The sequence below is a fragment of the Aethalodelphis obliquidens genome, unplaced genomic scaffold, assembly GCF_003676395.1.
Source record: "Aethalodelphis obliquidens isolate GAN/ISIS:26980383/991018 unplaced genomic scaffold, ASM367639v1 scaffold9, whole genome shotgun sequence".
Classification (NCBI taxonomy): Eukaryota; Metazoa; Chordata; class Mammalia; order Artiodactyla; family Delphinidae; genus Aethalodelphis; species Aethalodelphis obliquidens.
In genome coordinates this window covers 34,278,028-34,293,920 of record NW_020837953.1, presented here as the reverse complement: position 1 = coordinate 34,293,920, position 15,893 = coordinate 34,278,028, and the positions used below count along the sequence as shown (strand labels likewise).

At 37.8% G+C, this 15,893-nt stretch overlaps 1 protein-coding gene across 6 annotated transcripts; it reads right to left on the bottom strand.

The window, feature by feature from the left end:
• Positions 1-1,726: 1,726 nt before the first annotated feature.
• On the bottom strand, positions 1,727-14,387 carry SRSF10 (serine and arginine rich splicing factor 10). 6 transcript variants are annotated; one of them, XM_027109743.1, is made up of 7 exons: positions 14,206-14,383; positions 12,646-12,750; positions 8,977-9,080; positions 6,824-6,986; positions 6,558-6,611; positions 6,326-6,427; positions 1,727-3,024 (listed from the first exon to the last, which is right to left on the bottom strand). In XM_027109743.1, the coding sequence occupies exons 1-7, from the start codon at positions 14,268-14,270 to the stop codon at positions 2,964-2,966; spliced, it is 654 nt and encodes a 217-aa protein (XP_026965544.1). In that variant the 5' UTR covers positions 14,271-14,383; the 3' UTR covers positions 1,727-2,963. The 6 variants fall into 6 exon arrangements, with proteins under 6 accessions (XP_026965544.1, XP_026965546.1, XP_026965545.1 ...); XM_027109745.1 differs by lacking the exon at positions 6,326-6,427 and having other exon boundaries at positions 6,558-6,608; positions 14,206-14,384; XM_027109744.1 differs by lacking the exon at positions 6,326-6,427 and having other exon boundaries at positions 14,206-14,380.
• Positions 14,388-15,893: the final 1,506 nt, after the last annotated feature.

Below are 15,893 nucleotides of genomic sequence, written 5' to 3'. Positions count from 1 at the left end.
TTAACAGTGGCAAGAATTGCCCAGTTCTTTGCAGTACTGCACTGGAATCCCGCTTGATTCAACAATTTTCATCCCAAGCATCTTTATGTTAGGTTTTGATGTATACATGTAAGTATAGTATATACTAGATTTCTGGTTTGGGACTGACTCCAGTGGTAAAAGTGTTCAGAGAATTAAGAGCACATTGGCTTTAACTACAAAAAGTTTTAATAGCTACGGTTAACTTAAAAAGTTAATAATCGTATTTTATATCTCATACCTTAGAAAGATACTAATAAAGTTATGGTTAGCGTACAGGAAGTATGGTTGACATGAATTTCTCAAATCGTACTTGTAAGAACCAAAGTTGTTAGAGCTCATCTACCCTGTAGGGCTGCAGTCAGCCATAGCATGAGCCTTGTCAGTGTTACAATTTAAACTTGTCATACCTTTTTGATGGCAGCGTATATAGTACAATGGAATCTTGAGCCCATAACCTATCTTTACATTTCAGTTCTGGTAAATTCTCTTCATCCCAGAAGCACAAGGTGGAAAATAACTGAAGGAAAACACTAGTTTTCTAGTGTTTAATTGTCTCATAGGCAATTACTTCGTAAACCAAGTGGGATAGAGTACATCTCAAACCTCTTACACAAATGAGGAAAGCCTACTGAGCCACAAATCTGTCAGGCAGAGCTAAACCTAAAAAAAAAAAAAAAATCCAAGATTTTTTGGATCCTAGACCAGTTTATTTAATTATCTAGCATTCAGAGATGTGCTCTACAACAAACGACACAAAGAGGCCTTTTACTTCTTTACAAACTACTCTGTCAATTATCAACAAAATGAATTTACATGCCTTGCTTTGTACTCCAAATAAAAAAGGAATCCCCCATCTTTAACATAAGGGTGAAACAACTGTTAGGAATACATAGAAGCAACACAATAAACATAACTGACACTGCTGGAGGAAGGGACAAAGGGAAAACCCCCCAAAAAAGATCCTTTTCCATAGCAGCTAGCTATGTCTTATAGATGTCAGTAGTTGAAGATGAAAAGGTTGCTGACTTCTTTCATCAGTGAGGACAATTCACTCCTGGGACTCCTAAAAGCTCTGACAGACCGCCTAGTTGAACACTTATTTTATTCCTGTCACAGCCTCCCCACTTCAAAATTATCTCAGGATTTTGTAAACAGGAGTATGGTCAAAATGCAACACGAGATTGAAATTTGGAAAGCCAGGCTGGAAAGTGAGTCAACAGCTGTTGAGATCTTAGATTACATTTAACCCCTTTTCCATCCAAGAAAGTTATAAATACTTTTTGTAATTAAATAATTTTCATAAATCTATTAAATCTTCCTTCTAAGTGAACTCTAGATTCCATTATATTAATTGTATTGTTATAAAATTTCCCCATTTGTAAAAAAGAAAAAAAAAATGAACCAAATGAAAAACCTTGGACACTTATCTAGTATCTGCCACTTACTTGCTGTGTGATCTCGGGCAAGTTTGAAAAATTAAAACGGGTAAAAATACCTCCGTTTCATATCTCCCTTAGGTATATTCTGCTATATTTTCAAAATCTTTATAAATTAAAGGCTTAAACACTTCTGTATTTTTAGATGAGTAACTTTACACAAAGTTTTAAATGTGGCAGAAATAAAGACAAAAACCAAATATGCAAGTGATGAAATCAATGTATAGATAAACTTCATATCCTAATAAGGAACTAAGGAATCCAAAACATTTTGTGATACTATAAAAGTTATTTATTCACTATACACAGAACATGTCCCCTATAAAATGTACATGTAAATCGCTAGAAAGTATATTTGGTGAACATTTTCTCAATTACAGAACATACTAAATCAGTTGGGAATAACAGCTATCTGCCTCAAAATAATCTAATTATAGCACCCAGAGTCTCCTTTACATCTGATGCAAAGTTAAATATTTTTGGGGATTGTTTCCTAACGTGTTTGAGGAGGCAGAGTTAACAATTATATATAACTCTAGTATATTACAGTCACTGCACAATAAATCAGTTTATTACAGATTAAAACATATCATTTTTTCATTATTTGTATTAATGGGATGAAAACAAATACTGGATACTTTTAAATGGCAAATAACCACAAAATTACTTATATTTGATAGTATATTGGGTTTTATAATTACATAGGATATAAATGGTGTAAAATAGTTAGGAATAATACACCTCAAACAAAACAGTGAGGCCACACTGTAATGATTCACTAGATTGTGCTCAGTAGACATTTATTGAATAAGTGAATTTTATCTATTTTTCTCCCCAATTACCCAGTACAATTTTTGCCCACAGTAAGGGCTCAGTAAATGTTTGCTGAATATACTGACTAGGAAAGAGGTGAGAAGAGATGGACCCTCTTAGCTGGATGTCAAGTATAATTGGAATTTATGTGGGAGAGTGTTTAAGGAAGATGTAAACCGCATGTGGCATACAAGTAAGGAAACTCAGATGCCAACAAAGCAAACCATTAAGCAGAAAACACTGGCACTGGAATAAACAAAGGCAAGATTTGCCAATAGCAAAAACAGAACTGACTTTAAGAGATAAGCAAGTTTATATTGGACCATACCTTTTCTCACCCAATTCAGTTTGAGACAGACCAATAGAGGCACTGTAAGAGACTATGGCTGTCTTCCTTGATATTCAAACATCCTAGTTTCCAATTTAACATGGACCTGTTACCCATGAATCAATATAAACCTATTCAGATTTAGGGATTAGTTTCCACAAGTACAAAGTTGAATTTCCTTTTATTTGTCCTAAAAGGCTTACTTTCAAACTTGAAGGGACTTCAATTATTCCATGTAGTTTCGATAACATTCTTTTATCTTTTCAGACCAGAGTCAAAATATTCGTACAGTATTCATACTGCAGCACCTTCCACCCACCCTTTGGTCGCTTGAACTGCCCTTCTTTGGTTCTTTTTCCGCTTTCTCAGATCTTTCTTGAAGTGTAGTAAGCAGAACTGTACTGGGTATTCCAGCTGCAGTTTGGTCTTAAATAAAAGAAGGATGTTTGTCAGTTTGGTTTTCTTTATTCTTCTCTGTGGTATACAGGATTTTGTTAGTTGAACTGGATGTAGCAGCTTACAGGGCCAAATTTTCAAGAGAATAGTATAATAGTTCCCAGGTCTTTTCCCTGGGTTGTAACTTAACAGCTCATACTCTATGTAGCACCTTTCCTTTCTCACTGAAGCATTATCTGTCATTATTCTTCTTGCTTACTTGGCTTCAAAAAAAAAAAAATGCAGAGATCTTAAGCAAAGAGAGGTGAAGTGTCAGCTCTCACTTGAGTCTTGATATGTTCTACTCCAATACTGAGCCGTGCCAGACACACAGTAGATACTCAATAATTATGGAACTCAACTATGTAACCCAATATTAAAGCCCTGTATAAGGATCCTTAAGTATCAGTAGGATCCTATCTATCATGGGTTCAACTATAAAATAGTCCCTTTGAAGCTATGTTATTTAGGTATGTCACTTTAGAAATAACATATAAGGTTCTCAAGAAAACAGCATGAGTCTAAAAATAAGTGACACAAGTAAAAAATAAAAACGAAACCACTACTTCTAATTCTATACAGACAGAAAAATTAAACGGGCTACTTCCCCAATCTACTCTAATTACAGTCCATTTAAAAAAAAAAACATCTAAGGATCCGGCTGAGCTCAAATCCTGGATCTGCCTTTTACTGCTTTTTCTTTGTGCCTCCATTTCCTTATCATCTGTTACACGAGAAAATAAAAGTATCTTTCTCATAGGGTCTCCTGATGAGTAAATGAGTTAACACATAAAGCTTTCAGAACAGTGTCTGGCACATCATAAATACTCAATAAATATCAGCTATACTTGTCATTATAAAGCAGCTTGAACTCAAACCACAAAACACCTAAACCAGTTCCCCACAGTGATTATCACTTAATATTAAGTGCTCACGAACATTCAATGCAAAAATATTTCAAATCACGCCATAAACATAAGGCCCAATCCATCTTGTTTAGGATGGGGAAGAGCAGAATTATTGGTCCATCTAATAATGAAAATATAAACTTAAAATTAGCTAACTCAAATTTCATTTTAATGCGTATCTTAACACTACCAATAACCTCTGTTATTTAACCCAAGGGGTTTAATAAGCAATAATGAAACAACTCTGACATTACATAAGGAATTTTTAAGTACTACGTAAAAGATGTACCTTTCTGGCAGGTTCTATCATTTCCAAAGTAAAACCTGTGCCTAGTGCAACACTGATTTAAAATATTCCTAAATCCGTTGTTATTGTATAATCTCATTCAAAACTATAATAATTCCAGTTAATCATTATTTCCTTCATTTTGTTTTTATTATAGCATGTTTGCTTAATTTACAGCAAGCAGAAAATAAGCTGGGTCTTGTTTTGATCCAAACATTGATGTTTTAAAGGTTGTACACAATATTTGTTAAAAAGAACATATAAAAATACCTTTTTAGAAGCTTCTATAAGAAAGAAAATACAAAGTTTAACCCCACAACTTTCCTCTTTGCTAGAACTGCAAACTACTGCTACAGTTTTAAATAGACTTTTTGTAGTTTAAACTATACATCCAGGAAAATCTAAAAAAATTAAAGAAACGTGCATATAAATGATTGCATAGCAGAACATGAACATTAACTGCAAACAGTAAAGAAATGAAAGTTAGAAATACTATCAAATATACAAAGGTTCTAGAATCAATCCTTTAAACACATTCCACAAACAGTATTTAAAAACCACCTTTTGTTCTTTACAGGCAAGGCCTAGATTACTAAAACCAAAATTGAAAAAAGTAATCCTCTAAAAGGAATGGTTTCCCTAAAATATTTCTTACTTATTATGCCTGTAAGCAAGCAATCTAAAAATTTTAAGGATGCCAGCTTTTATTCTGAAATGAGATTGGACACGTCAAGTCACTTTTTATTGCCCCCAAATGGTCTCGCAGAGAGATGTTAGAAATTATAAAGAGTTAGGGTATTATTTTCATCAGGTACTACATGGATAATCAGTCAAAACCTCAAGAGATGTGACTTCCTTAAAATTAGTTTTTTCCAGAATTATTTAAAATCTCATGGCACCACAGAATCACGTAGAATGGGAGTGTTGTCTTTTTACTTGCCTCACATTAAATAAACTGAGGCGTGAAGAACAAGCCTCCTTCATAAAGATATGGGCAAATTTTGATACAAATGCACACACCAAGTGCTTTAAGTATCAAAATTCAGTCCTTTTACACTATGCGCACACACAAACAAAACCTACTTTGAAAACACTTTACTTGCTTTTAACAGCAGTGAGAAAACTAAGCAATATTATGGTCAACAATGCTCCTTAAAGTTTAGAGTAACTGCATAAGAGCATTCTTTTCCCCTTAAAATTATTTCTGCCATCATCAACCTGCCCAAATTTTAAGGTGGGTTTTTCCGATGTTTGTATGGTTCCAAATCTTCACAGAAACCAGAAAAGTGAAGGCTCCGTGTTTCAATCAAAAACGCCATCTCCCTGAAAATGCTACTTAACCCAGTTGGCGTCATTCCCCGAGACAGTGGGGTTAACAAAAGAACTATTCCACACTGTGCCATAAATTGTCATCGTGGGTCTCGACACCTTGACAAGACAAAAAGGTCCACCCTGAACCTAAATGTGTCTAGTCGGGTCAGTGTTGTACGGTGGCTACAACTTCACTTTTGTATCATTCTACCTGATTAGCAAGCTACATTTCTAGGTTAACAGTTCTACCAAATATGGATATGAAAGTTTATTTTTAATAAGACAATGTTGCAAATTATGGTCAACCAACATCTTTTCACCAATACCTCAAGCATTAAAAAATGAGAATCTTTACAAAAATATACAGAGACACCACAAATTGGTAGCTGCCCATAACATTAAACAAACTGGACTCTTAAGAGTGGCTTCTCAACAGCATATCATTTTAATAATAACCATTGCCTGGTACAGGGAAAACTGACAAGTGTTTTTTTAAGCATCATTGCAACATTGTATTCCTGATAATTTAAGTAAACCAAACTATGAGAGTAAATGAATGATACATGCCTAAAAATATCATGGTTTATACTATCAGTGGCCACTGGACTTAGGACTAGTCCAAGACCTTGATCTAGATTTTGACCTAGACCTAGACTGTGATCTTGACTGAGATTTGGATCTAGGTGGTTCTTTTTTCCTTGATTCCTTTTCATATCTTGAGCCAGACTTATAATGTGTTTTGGAATCTGTTTTAGAGGTGCCTCTAGTTTTGGTGTGAGATGCAGACCTAGAACGTGATTTAGCCTTCATTTCTTTCTTGGGCTGGGACTTGGACCGTGATCTTGAATTGGATTTAGATCTTGAAAAAGATCGATTTCGGTGTTTGAATCTTTCAAAACAGAGGAGAGATACAATTAGAGTAAAAATTAGATTCTATATTAATCAAATTTGTTATTTTTAGAGCAAAAGTTCACTCTGAAATTGATATGTATAGTCTTTTTCAAAGCAAAGTTATTTACCTATCATTGTCGGAATGGCTTCTGCTACGCCGTGGTCTTCCAGTCGGTCTACTGCTAAAAAGTACATCAGAAAAAGCAAACAGTGACACATGTCTATTTACAGGTTTCTAATTTAAAAAATGAACCATAAAACTTTTAAAATAAAGCACTAAAAATATTTTTAGTTTCAATGAAGCATGAAATATACATAATTAAAAGTATACAAGAAGATTTTAAAAAATTAAAGGCCAACAAACTAAATCTTTTCTGTGGTACACATCACTTACTTTCTAGGGCTATAAGATCTTCTATAGTTGTAATCAAAGGAACGACTTCTTGATCTCCTTCTTTCATAACTTCGGCTTCTAGAACGTCTGTATCTGTCATAGTCATCATAGCGTGAAGAACTATACACATTCCTCCCTTCCTTGGCTTTCATCTGATTTGGAGCTATGAAATACATAGAACAGAAATATTTACAAACATTAAAAACGTAGTATTTAAGCCTCCAAATTATAGGAAAAATTCCTGCATCTCCTTCCTTTATGTTTCCAAATCTGTGGCTACTTGTGAATGTTAATCTTGGAAAAGGTATTTACTTTCAAGCAAGTCTATCAGAAGACTGTTTTATGTTAAAAATGATACCCTCAAATATCTCCCCAACTATTTTGTTTTTTCAAAGACCTCTCACATCTAGTTTGTTGTCCAAAAATATGCCAACTACTTGGACATTAGGAAAATATACCATGAAAGTATTTTTAAAATTCCAAATTAAAATACAAATGACTTTTGAACCATATGCTAATTTGGAATTATCCTACCATGGTTTCCATTCAGTAGGAACAAAATTAACAATGACAAAATACTTAATGGTGGCCTACGAATGATATGTAATGTCAAAACGCAATAATATAGTCATACAGTTCTGAGAAACCGTGACAAAGAAAAGCAGAAGAAAACTAACACTTGTCGAATGCCTTAGACATACCCACACCCCGGACAGTCCTCAATCCTTATGTTATCTCATTCAATCCTATGAAGCAGATACTTTATGCATATGTGTATGAATGTATAAATAACACTGACTACCCAGGAACCTATCATTCAACCCAAGAACTAGAGAATCACCAACCACTTGTGTCTACCTAAGTACTCCCTCTCTCTTTAGCAGCTTTTTTTTCTTCCAGCAGTTATTTTAATCTCTATCTTTTAATATCTTGCCTAAGGAAACGTAACAGTTGAGCCAGAATTCAAACCCAGGTGTATCTGACCCCAAAGCCTGTACTTATGCCTCATTAGCATGCAGCCAACACCTGGTGTATGCCTGCATTATTAATAAAAACCAAGTACTAATAGAAAATCTTTTCTAAATTTAATCTATATAGTCTTTCCCAGTCTATCTTTTCATTTCTACAGCCAGGCACCTACATAATTACCCAATTACACCTTGATGATCTTTATGCAGAAGGGAAATGGCTCAAGAGAACCAAAACTTTCCAAAGTTTATTCTTTTCAATTCCACTCTTAGTATATTAAACATGCCACAGCTGATGGTACTGATCTACCTTCTTAAAGAGTCCAAACATATCTCAGGCATTCTGATCGCTGCATTCTAAGTCGTTTGTCTACTCTGAAATTCTGCAAAGTATTCAAGATACTCTATCTTCCCAAAAACTATCTTTCTGGGTTTTGAACAGAGAGACATATTGCACAATACTTCCAAGAAGCACTCTCAGAACAATTTGTATAAATATGATGTATTTCCGCGTGCCACAACTACTGAAGCCGGTGTGCCCAGAGCCCGTGCTCCGCAAGAGAAGCCACCGCAATGAGAAACCCACGCACTGCAACAAAGAGTAGCCCCTGCTCACCGCAACTAGAGAAAGCCCACGCGCAGCAACAAAGACCCAAAGCAGCCAAAAATAAATAAATCGGCTGAAAAAATAAAATTAAAAAATAAAATTAAAAAAATCTGTATTTATGTCAAACCTAACCTCCCAATTCATCCCACCCTCCACCCTTTCCCCTCTTGTGTCCACACGTCCATTCTCTACGTTTGCATCCCTATTCCTGCCCTGCAAACAGGTTCATCTGTACGATTTTTCTAGGTTCCACATACATGTGTTTCTCTTTCTGACTTACTTTACTCTGTATGACAGACTCTAGGTCCATCCACATCTCTAGTGGGAACTTGTGGTATAGCACAGGTAGCTCAGCTCAATGCTCTGTGATGACCTAGATGGGTAGGATGGGGGTGGTGGTGGTGGGGGAGGCCCAAGAGGGAGGGGATAGATGCATACACATAGCTGATTCACTCTGTTATACAGCAGAAACCAACACACCTTTGTAAAGCAATTATAATCCAAGTAAAAAAAATATATATATATACAGAAAAAAAAAAGAAATGATGCATTTTACATATAGGCATAAAGGTACTTACTCTTTCGATCCCCCTGTGCAAACTGTATTTCAATTTGGCGTCCACAAATCCATTTTCTGTCCAAATTATGTAAAGCATCTTCTGCATCACGAACATCCTCAAATGTGCTAAATGTTAAGGGGCTTGGGAAGTTTTGCAAACTTTGATAATGAATGAAAGTTCAGTTGGTAAGTCTGGAACAATTCACAATCTCTCGATATTATTCTAGAAAATCAACCAGACCCCACTAACTGGTTGGTTGATTCAGCTATAAACACTTTAGAGTATTAAAGCACTTGTGACTCCGTAAGGCATGAGTTTGAAAACACTTATGAATACATATTATGAAGTTATTACTGAAATAAGGCCTGTTACAGCTGAACTACCAAGTAATCCCATCAGAAGATTTTCCTGAGTTTTAAGAATTTTACAAAACAAGACAAAAAAGAAAAACAAATGTCAATTTTATTTTGTATGCTAAAGCAAAAATTGCTTAAAATAAAACCAAAACTGTTTTTCTGTTTTTGTTTCAAATGAAAAAAAGAAAATGCCAATAGTTCTTGTGTAAGCAAGCGGAATATACCTTACAAGAAACGAAAGCATCAACCTCAAATTAATCTTCCTATTTTTCTCAGACATATCTAACATTATTATTTCACTTAGCTGTCTTCCTTATTACACCTTACTGGGAAGACTGGTACACCAGCCACTTGTAGATATCAAGAGAGTGTCAAGCAATACTTAAGACATATTATATCCATGCACAGACCATAAAAGCATGCTGCCAAGAAATAACAGACCATTTCTAAAGATTCCTGGACTGGAAAGCCCTAACCATGACACCGAACATAAAGCTTCCCGAATTGAAGTGCGTTTGGGACTGGTTTTCAATTTGAGAAATTTCAAGATAGTATTTATAAGCCTAAAGCAGGAACCGCTGGTACCCATTTTTGATCTGAGAGGCTGTTGCCTTGTTCTCCCCAAACAAAGTTATTCTGACCAAATTTAGTTCCTTTCCTAAAACCACCATTCTAACAGAAGCCAAGCACATATTCAGAGCAGTGTTTGACATAAAAGCTTCTGAAGGGGAGCTAGGCTAGGTTTGGCTGTGGATTTTCATTCTGTACTAAAATTCACTATTCTAACTTGTCCATTTCTATTTCTTAAATTTGAGAGGAGTGCAGATCTTGAGTGCTGATTAAAAAAATCCCTGAAGCGATATACTCTCTTCAAGACTGATATTAATATTCTTTTACTCCAGAGACTAAAAGGTCTGCCTCACTAGATTTCCTATTTTTTGTTCTGGAAGGACTTAAAGAACACAACAGGGTCCCAGTTCTCTCTCTCTGAGGCTATTATGTGTAATGAACGAGAGCTTTTCTCAAGTCCTAAATCACGAAGTTTTCATCATGAAAAGAAAAAGGTTGACGGGGAGTTTAGAACCTTGAACGCTATAATCAACCACCCCTCCAGGTTAATGCAGTTGGGCTCTAAAATAACTGAAAAGAACAAGTTCATTTAAAGGGTATACTACTTTGATACTTTGAGAGACAGAATAACTTCTTGAAGGATTCAGACCAAGAAGTATAAAAATTATTTATGAGAGCCTATCATCCTCTGGGGCTACCCTCAAAAACAGAATCCGGGATTGGATGAACCATGGCAAGGTTCTACCAGACCTGTTAAGAGAAAGCTAGCTGGGAATGGGGTCAGATAGAAGAGAGGACCACAGCAGGGACAGTCAAATATCATTCTGATGCCAGTTACGGATAAATCTGTACTCAGGGTCTTTGCGAAATCCTGATACCTATTTCTTTTTAACTACTTGAAGACCACAGACAGACTTTGTGTATAAAAATAGCTATAATTCACCTTGAGGCTCCTTTGGTTAACTCTTTCCTGGCTCAAGTATCACATACTCTTCAAACTGCTGATCCTGGTTCCCAGGCCACCCCCAAACCAGGTAAAATCAGGCCAACACATTGTAAGCCAGAATGTACCATTACTTTTTTTTTTTTTTTTTTTAAACCAAGCCAGATATACCTCTTATCCTCTCTGTAACAGAGCTTTGCAACCAATTCCCACAACTGTCCTTGATGACTGGGCCTGCAGGAGTAGCAGCTTTTGGCATTTCGCCTAAGTCTCATTAGAACTCTGCTAAGTTTCAAGAGATCCACTGAATTTAAGCAGTAAGAATTTTTCCTAGCCTGAAGTCCACAGCCCAAACCTTTGTTGCCACAAGGAGATGATCTCACTGAAGGAAGTAATGTCACCTGAAACTCTGGGCCAAGGAACAATTTCCCATAGATCCTGATTATGTACCCATACCAAAGATAAGGCCCCTTCTGCAACCCATTCTGGGCCAACTGATCACATGTGCTAAAGCAGTCAGGGCCAGCAGGTTTCACAGAGCTAAGTTTCAGATGTTAGGACTACGTGCATGCCCCTAACAGCCCTTTTAAAAAATCTATAAACAGACAGTATCTCTAGTGGATCTGACCTTAGAAAACCACCAGAGCCATTTCTAAGTAGTCCCCAGTGCATGCACCTGTGTGCCCTCTAAGCATGGCTCTATGGAGTCGGCCTGACTCCAGAACTTCATGCTACTCCAAAGAGCACTGCCTGCTACGCTATGGCACCGGACCACTTGGTCCAAAACAGAAATATGCTGAGTTTAAGCTTAACAACATTACATCCTGGTACACTTTAACTTCACAAGCTAAGAGAGAGTGCATTTATACAAGACCACATCACAACATCAAAAAGGCCCATGTAGATCAAGTTACAGGTTTTGTCACTAGACCAAACCAGAATAATTTTGAAAATTAACTGCTTACAAAACATGAGGAGAAAAAAAAAAAAGGAAAATAGTTATTCTGTAGGATACATCAGGTATGACTCCTTTAATCTTGGCCATCATTCAACTTCATCTTGACCTTTAACTCTTTAAGTGCTTGTCAGAAGGACTTGTCATGAGATGCTTGGCCAAATATGACAGATGGCTTTATCTTTAACTTTGAAAAACAACCTTTTCCCCCTTTTGTAGATAAAGCGAGGCTTTGTCTCCCATTAGGCTTGTCCTTCTTCCAGCTTTTCTTTATATTTTCTTTTCCCAAACTCTCCCTTCTCTTCAAGCCTGATCCTTAAGAGGTCTTTGGCTTGTCTACTTGCCTTAAGTGTTGAACTCTACTCTAAAGGTTCTTTCATGCTTTCTCTTTGGGGTCGCCATAACTGTACAGCTTTACATTCTCTGAGGTAACAACAGAGGACAGCAAATTAGGGGACAATATTAAAGAAGTTTACCTCATTGTTATACAATTTGTTTTTGATCAAGTGATTCAAGTTAACAAACAAGAATACCAAACTTTAATTGCTAAGCACAAGAACATATTAACTTTTGAGTTACATTAAAGGTGGTAGCAACCAGAGTGTATTCAGATTTAAATCACATAATCACTGATTTGAGTTTCAGCAGCATGAATGGGAATTTAAATATTTTACTGTTTTTGGATCAACTTTAAGAAATAGTAAGAGCAATGTGTGAGTCAGAATTAACTTAGAAAAAATTGAAGACAAAACATTTATTAGAAGACAAAAAAAAACAACTACTTTTTAGATGTTACCTCTTACAAAAACTTGAATTTCAAACTTCAACACCCCTCACTAATCAGCCATCTGAAGAAAGGATATTGAACATATGCAAATCCTCTTGGACGGCGAGTGTAGAAATCAAGTGGAACATACACATCAACTATAGGACCATAACGACCGAATTCGCGTCGTAAATCTTCAGACCTAAAACATCATAAAAAGAGGCCAAATTTTTAAGTCCACTCCTTTAAAAGTTACTTTGTAAGAAATAGGTTTCTTTCCGTAATATCTCAATTAATGAAAGAGACTGTGCTATGTTCCTGGGTGACCTGAAACAAACAAGCTTTCTAAATCTCAACATCAAGAGCCAACGGTAAGAATATACAACAATGTCTTTTTGAAAAAGAAAAGCCAGAATGCAAGATTCTGAAAAATAACGCAGTTTATAATAAAACCTTAACAACAGGAAAAGACATTGGAAACTTGACTACAACTTATCTCTATTGCTTTTATCCACAGCCTTCATTTTTCATAAATAGTATAGTAGCATTAAGTTGTACTTAACTACTGCTATGTTTTTTTTTAAACAGTATCAAAGCAACTCTAGTATTCTGAAAAATACAAAGCACTTATTTTACCTCCAAATTTTAGCGACAGGGTTACACACTTAATGGTAGATACGGTTTGAAAAATAAAAGTCACAAATATATATAATTCCTCAATAAATGTCAATATGACATAAAGGGGAAAGTTTCCTAGACGCTACAGTAAGTACTATTGCTTACTTGCCCTACTTAAAGACAGAAAAATATAAATCATACGAGGCTACCTAATTTTTTTTTTGATTTGTGTGTGTAGAGTGATTATTTGTTAAACAGTAAATCTCATCTTGTGATAAGATCTCTTCAAAAAAGTCTGACGGCAACTCCAAGCAATTAAGGGAACTGGCGAGAACAAAGGGACGGTCCAGGTTAATCCAATTTAGCTATCAACGTCCTAATGGTAGAGGCTTCCTAAACCTCCGTTTTCAAAGGGTGGCCAGTATTTCCCGGAAATGGGAAGAACTAGTTCGTACCATTTAAGAGGAAGAATTTTATATCTTTAATCTCAACATTCCCTTTATCCAAACATCTACAACACCAAAAAAAAAAAAAAAAATCGCAAATAAAACACAACAAAAAGGGTAGCAAATGCTTCGCCACACTCCCCTCCCCCGATCCGTTATTTTACTGCAGAGCAGTTATTCTTTTTTAACTAGAAAAAAAAAAAATTCTGGGCCAAGGGGGCGTGCACCCCAAAGAACGTGAACTTCAAATCAATGGGGGGAGCTGATGTTCGGTGGAGGCAGAGGCTGAACGCCCGGAGAGGAAGCGGGAAGGAAGGGGCCCCCATCTGCGGAGGGGGAGGGGACCGAAACGCCGCCACGCGGCCCGCTCTCCCGCGGCTGCCCGGGAGGACCAGCGGCGCCGCCCTCGCTCCCACGCGGCGGTTATGCCGGCTGCGCGGCCTAGTTCGGGCCAGAAAGCCGGCGCGGGACCCGCCATCTTCACCCCTTCCCCTCCCCCGGCGCAGGCCCAGCGCGCCGCCGCCGCCACACCGGTCCTCTCAGAGCGCCCGCGGCCTCCCCTCTTGGGCCCGGAGTGCCTCCCCTGTACATACCTGGTATCGTCCGCCACGTTTCTTACGAAGAGAGACGTGTTGGGGGGACGCAGGTACCGGGACATGACGGCGGCGTGGGTCTCAGCAAGGACACTAACGGGCTCAGCAAACCGTCCGCAGCTCCGGCGCCAGATCCTCGAGACACACAGCCAGAGAGCTCCGCTACAGCAACCGCCTCTTCTCGCGAGAGTTCACTCCCGCCTCCCCCCACCTCCTACCTGAGTGCAACGCCGGGACCTGCAATGGTTCCTTCCCGCGAGATCACGCGGCGTGCGCCTGCGCATGCGGGCGGCGGGAGTACGTGCTGCAGCCTAGATCTCATTCATTGGCTTCTTGAGCTGCCTCCCCTTCTCCCGCTAGCCCGCTCTTTCTTTCTTAAGTGCTTTATTTTGCCGCCCTTTTCTCCCGTGCACCGCGTTCTCCCCTCCTGACCGCCCCCCCGCAAGTCAGGAAGCAGATGTTTTAACCTGTACACCACACTGTACAGTTTTTACAAGCTATACTGAGTTTTAAATATTATAATCCGGAGGGACAGGCTTTCCCCTGTCTGGTCCATGTTATAACCTGGCTTTTATCAGATCTCACATCGGCAAGAGAAGAATTTACGGCCTCTCGTGTTAGTGTGAAAGGGAAGGAGGTGTGTGTCCTTGCAGAGATAGGCCTGCCTCCCCAGTGCTTTCTGCACGCGGTGGACTCACTCCCTGAGCGCCTTTGCCCAGGTCGCCCCTCGCGTACACCTTTCTTGGTTGTTTCCTTCACCCATCCACGGGGTTTTCTCCCCATTAAAGGCTGTTCCCTACCAAAATGGGACGCAAACCTCACATCTTAGTCTCCATTGTCATCTACACTGTCTTTGTTGCTAACGGCTTCCTGAGTGTGCATTGTTCATGTATTGCAGTGTTTCTCCATCTATTAGAATGCTTCTGGCATGTAGCACATTGCCAAGCAGATAGCAGGGACTCAAGAACTGTTTAAATTAACTTTTATTTTACAAAACGACAAAAAAGCATTATTTTTGCATCAATCCGCATCCGTAGCAATTAAGTGATTTGATAATCTGTTGTGCTCTTTAGGAGAGACATTGTTTTTCTACGTTTATATTTTCCAAGATGCTTTGGACACTTGGTTTGTTAAAACATTTATCGATTACCTATTATGTGTCAGACATTACGTTAGATTTTGTAAATTCAGTGGTGAAAAACATGGAGCTTATGATTCCGTAGGAAACAAGCTGGTCAACAAGTAATTGCAGATCTGTGATATGAAAGAGACAGTAATGTGACAGTTTAAAAAAAAAAACAACTTTTGTTTTAAAACGAAGAGTTGCTGAACAAGTGTTTCCTTACTCCCCCCTCCCAAATTAATTTAAGCACTTTTTAGTGGCTAGAAAACAGACTCCTGTAAATTACCCTCAGTAATGAGGAAATGAATTCAGTTTGGTGGTACTCCACCCAACTTTAATATGGATAAATGTTTAGAGCAGAGTCTGATGCATAGCGAGTGCCCTATAAATGTTAATCAGACTGGCTACATAATCTGTGGGGCTCAGTGCAAAATGAAGACGTTCAAAAATTAAGATGACAATAGCAGAGCACTAAGCCAAGTGCAGGGTTGTTCCGAGAGTGGGGTCCCGTGCAACTACACAGGTGGCACGGCCATTGAAGCCTGCCCAGAATGTTAGCAATTAT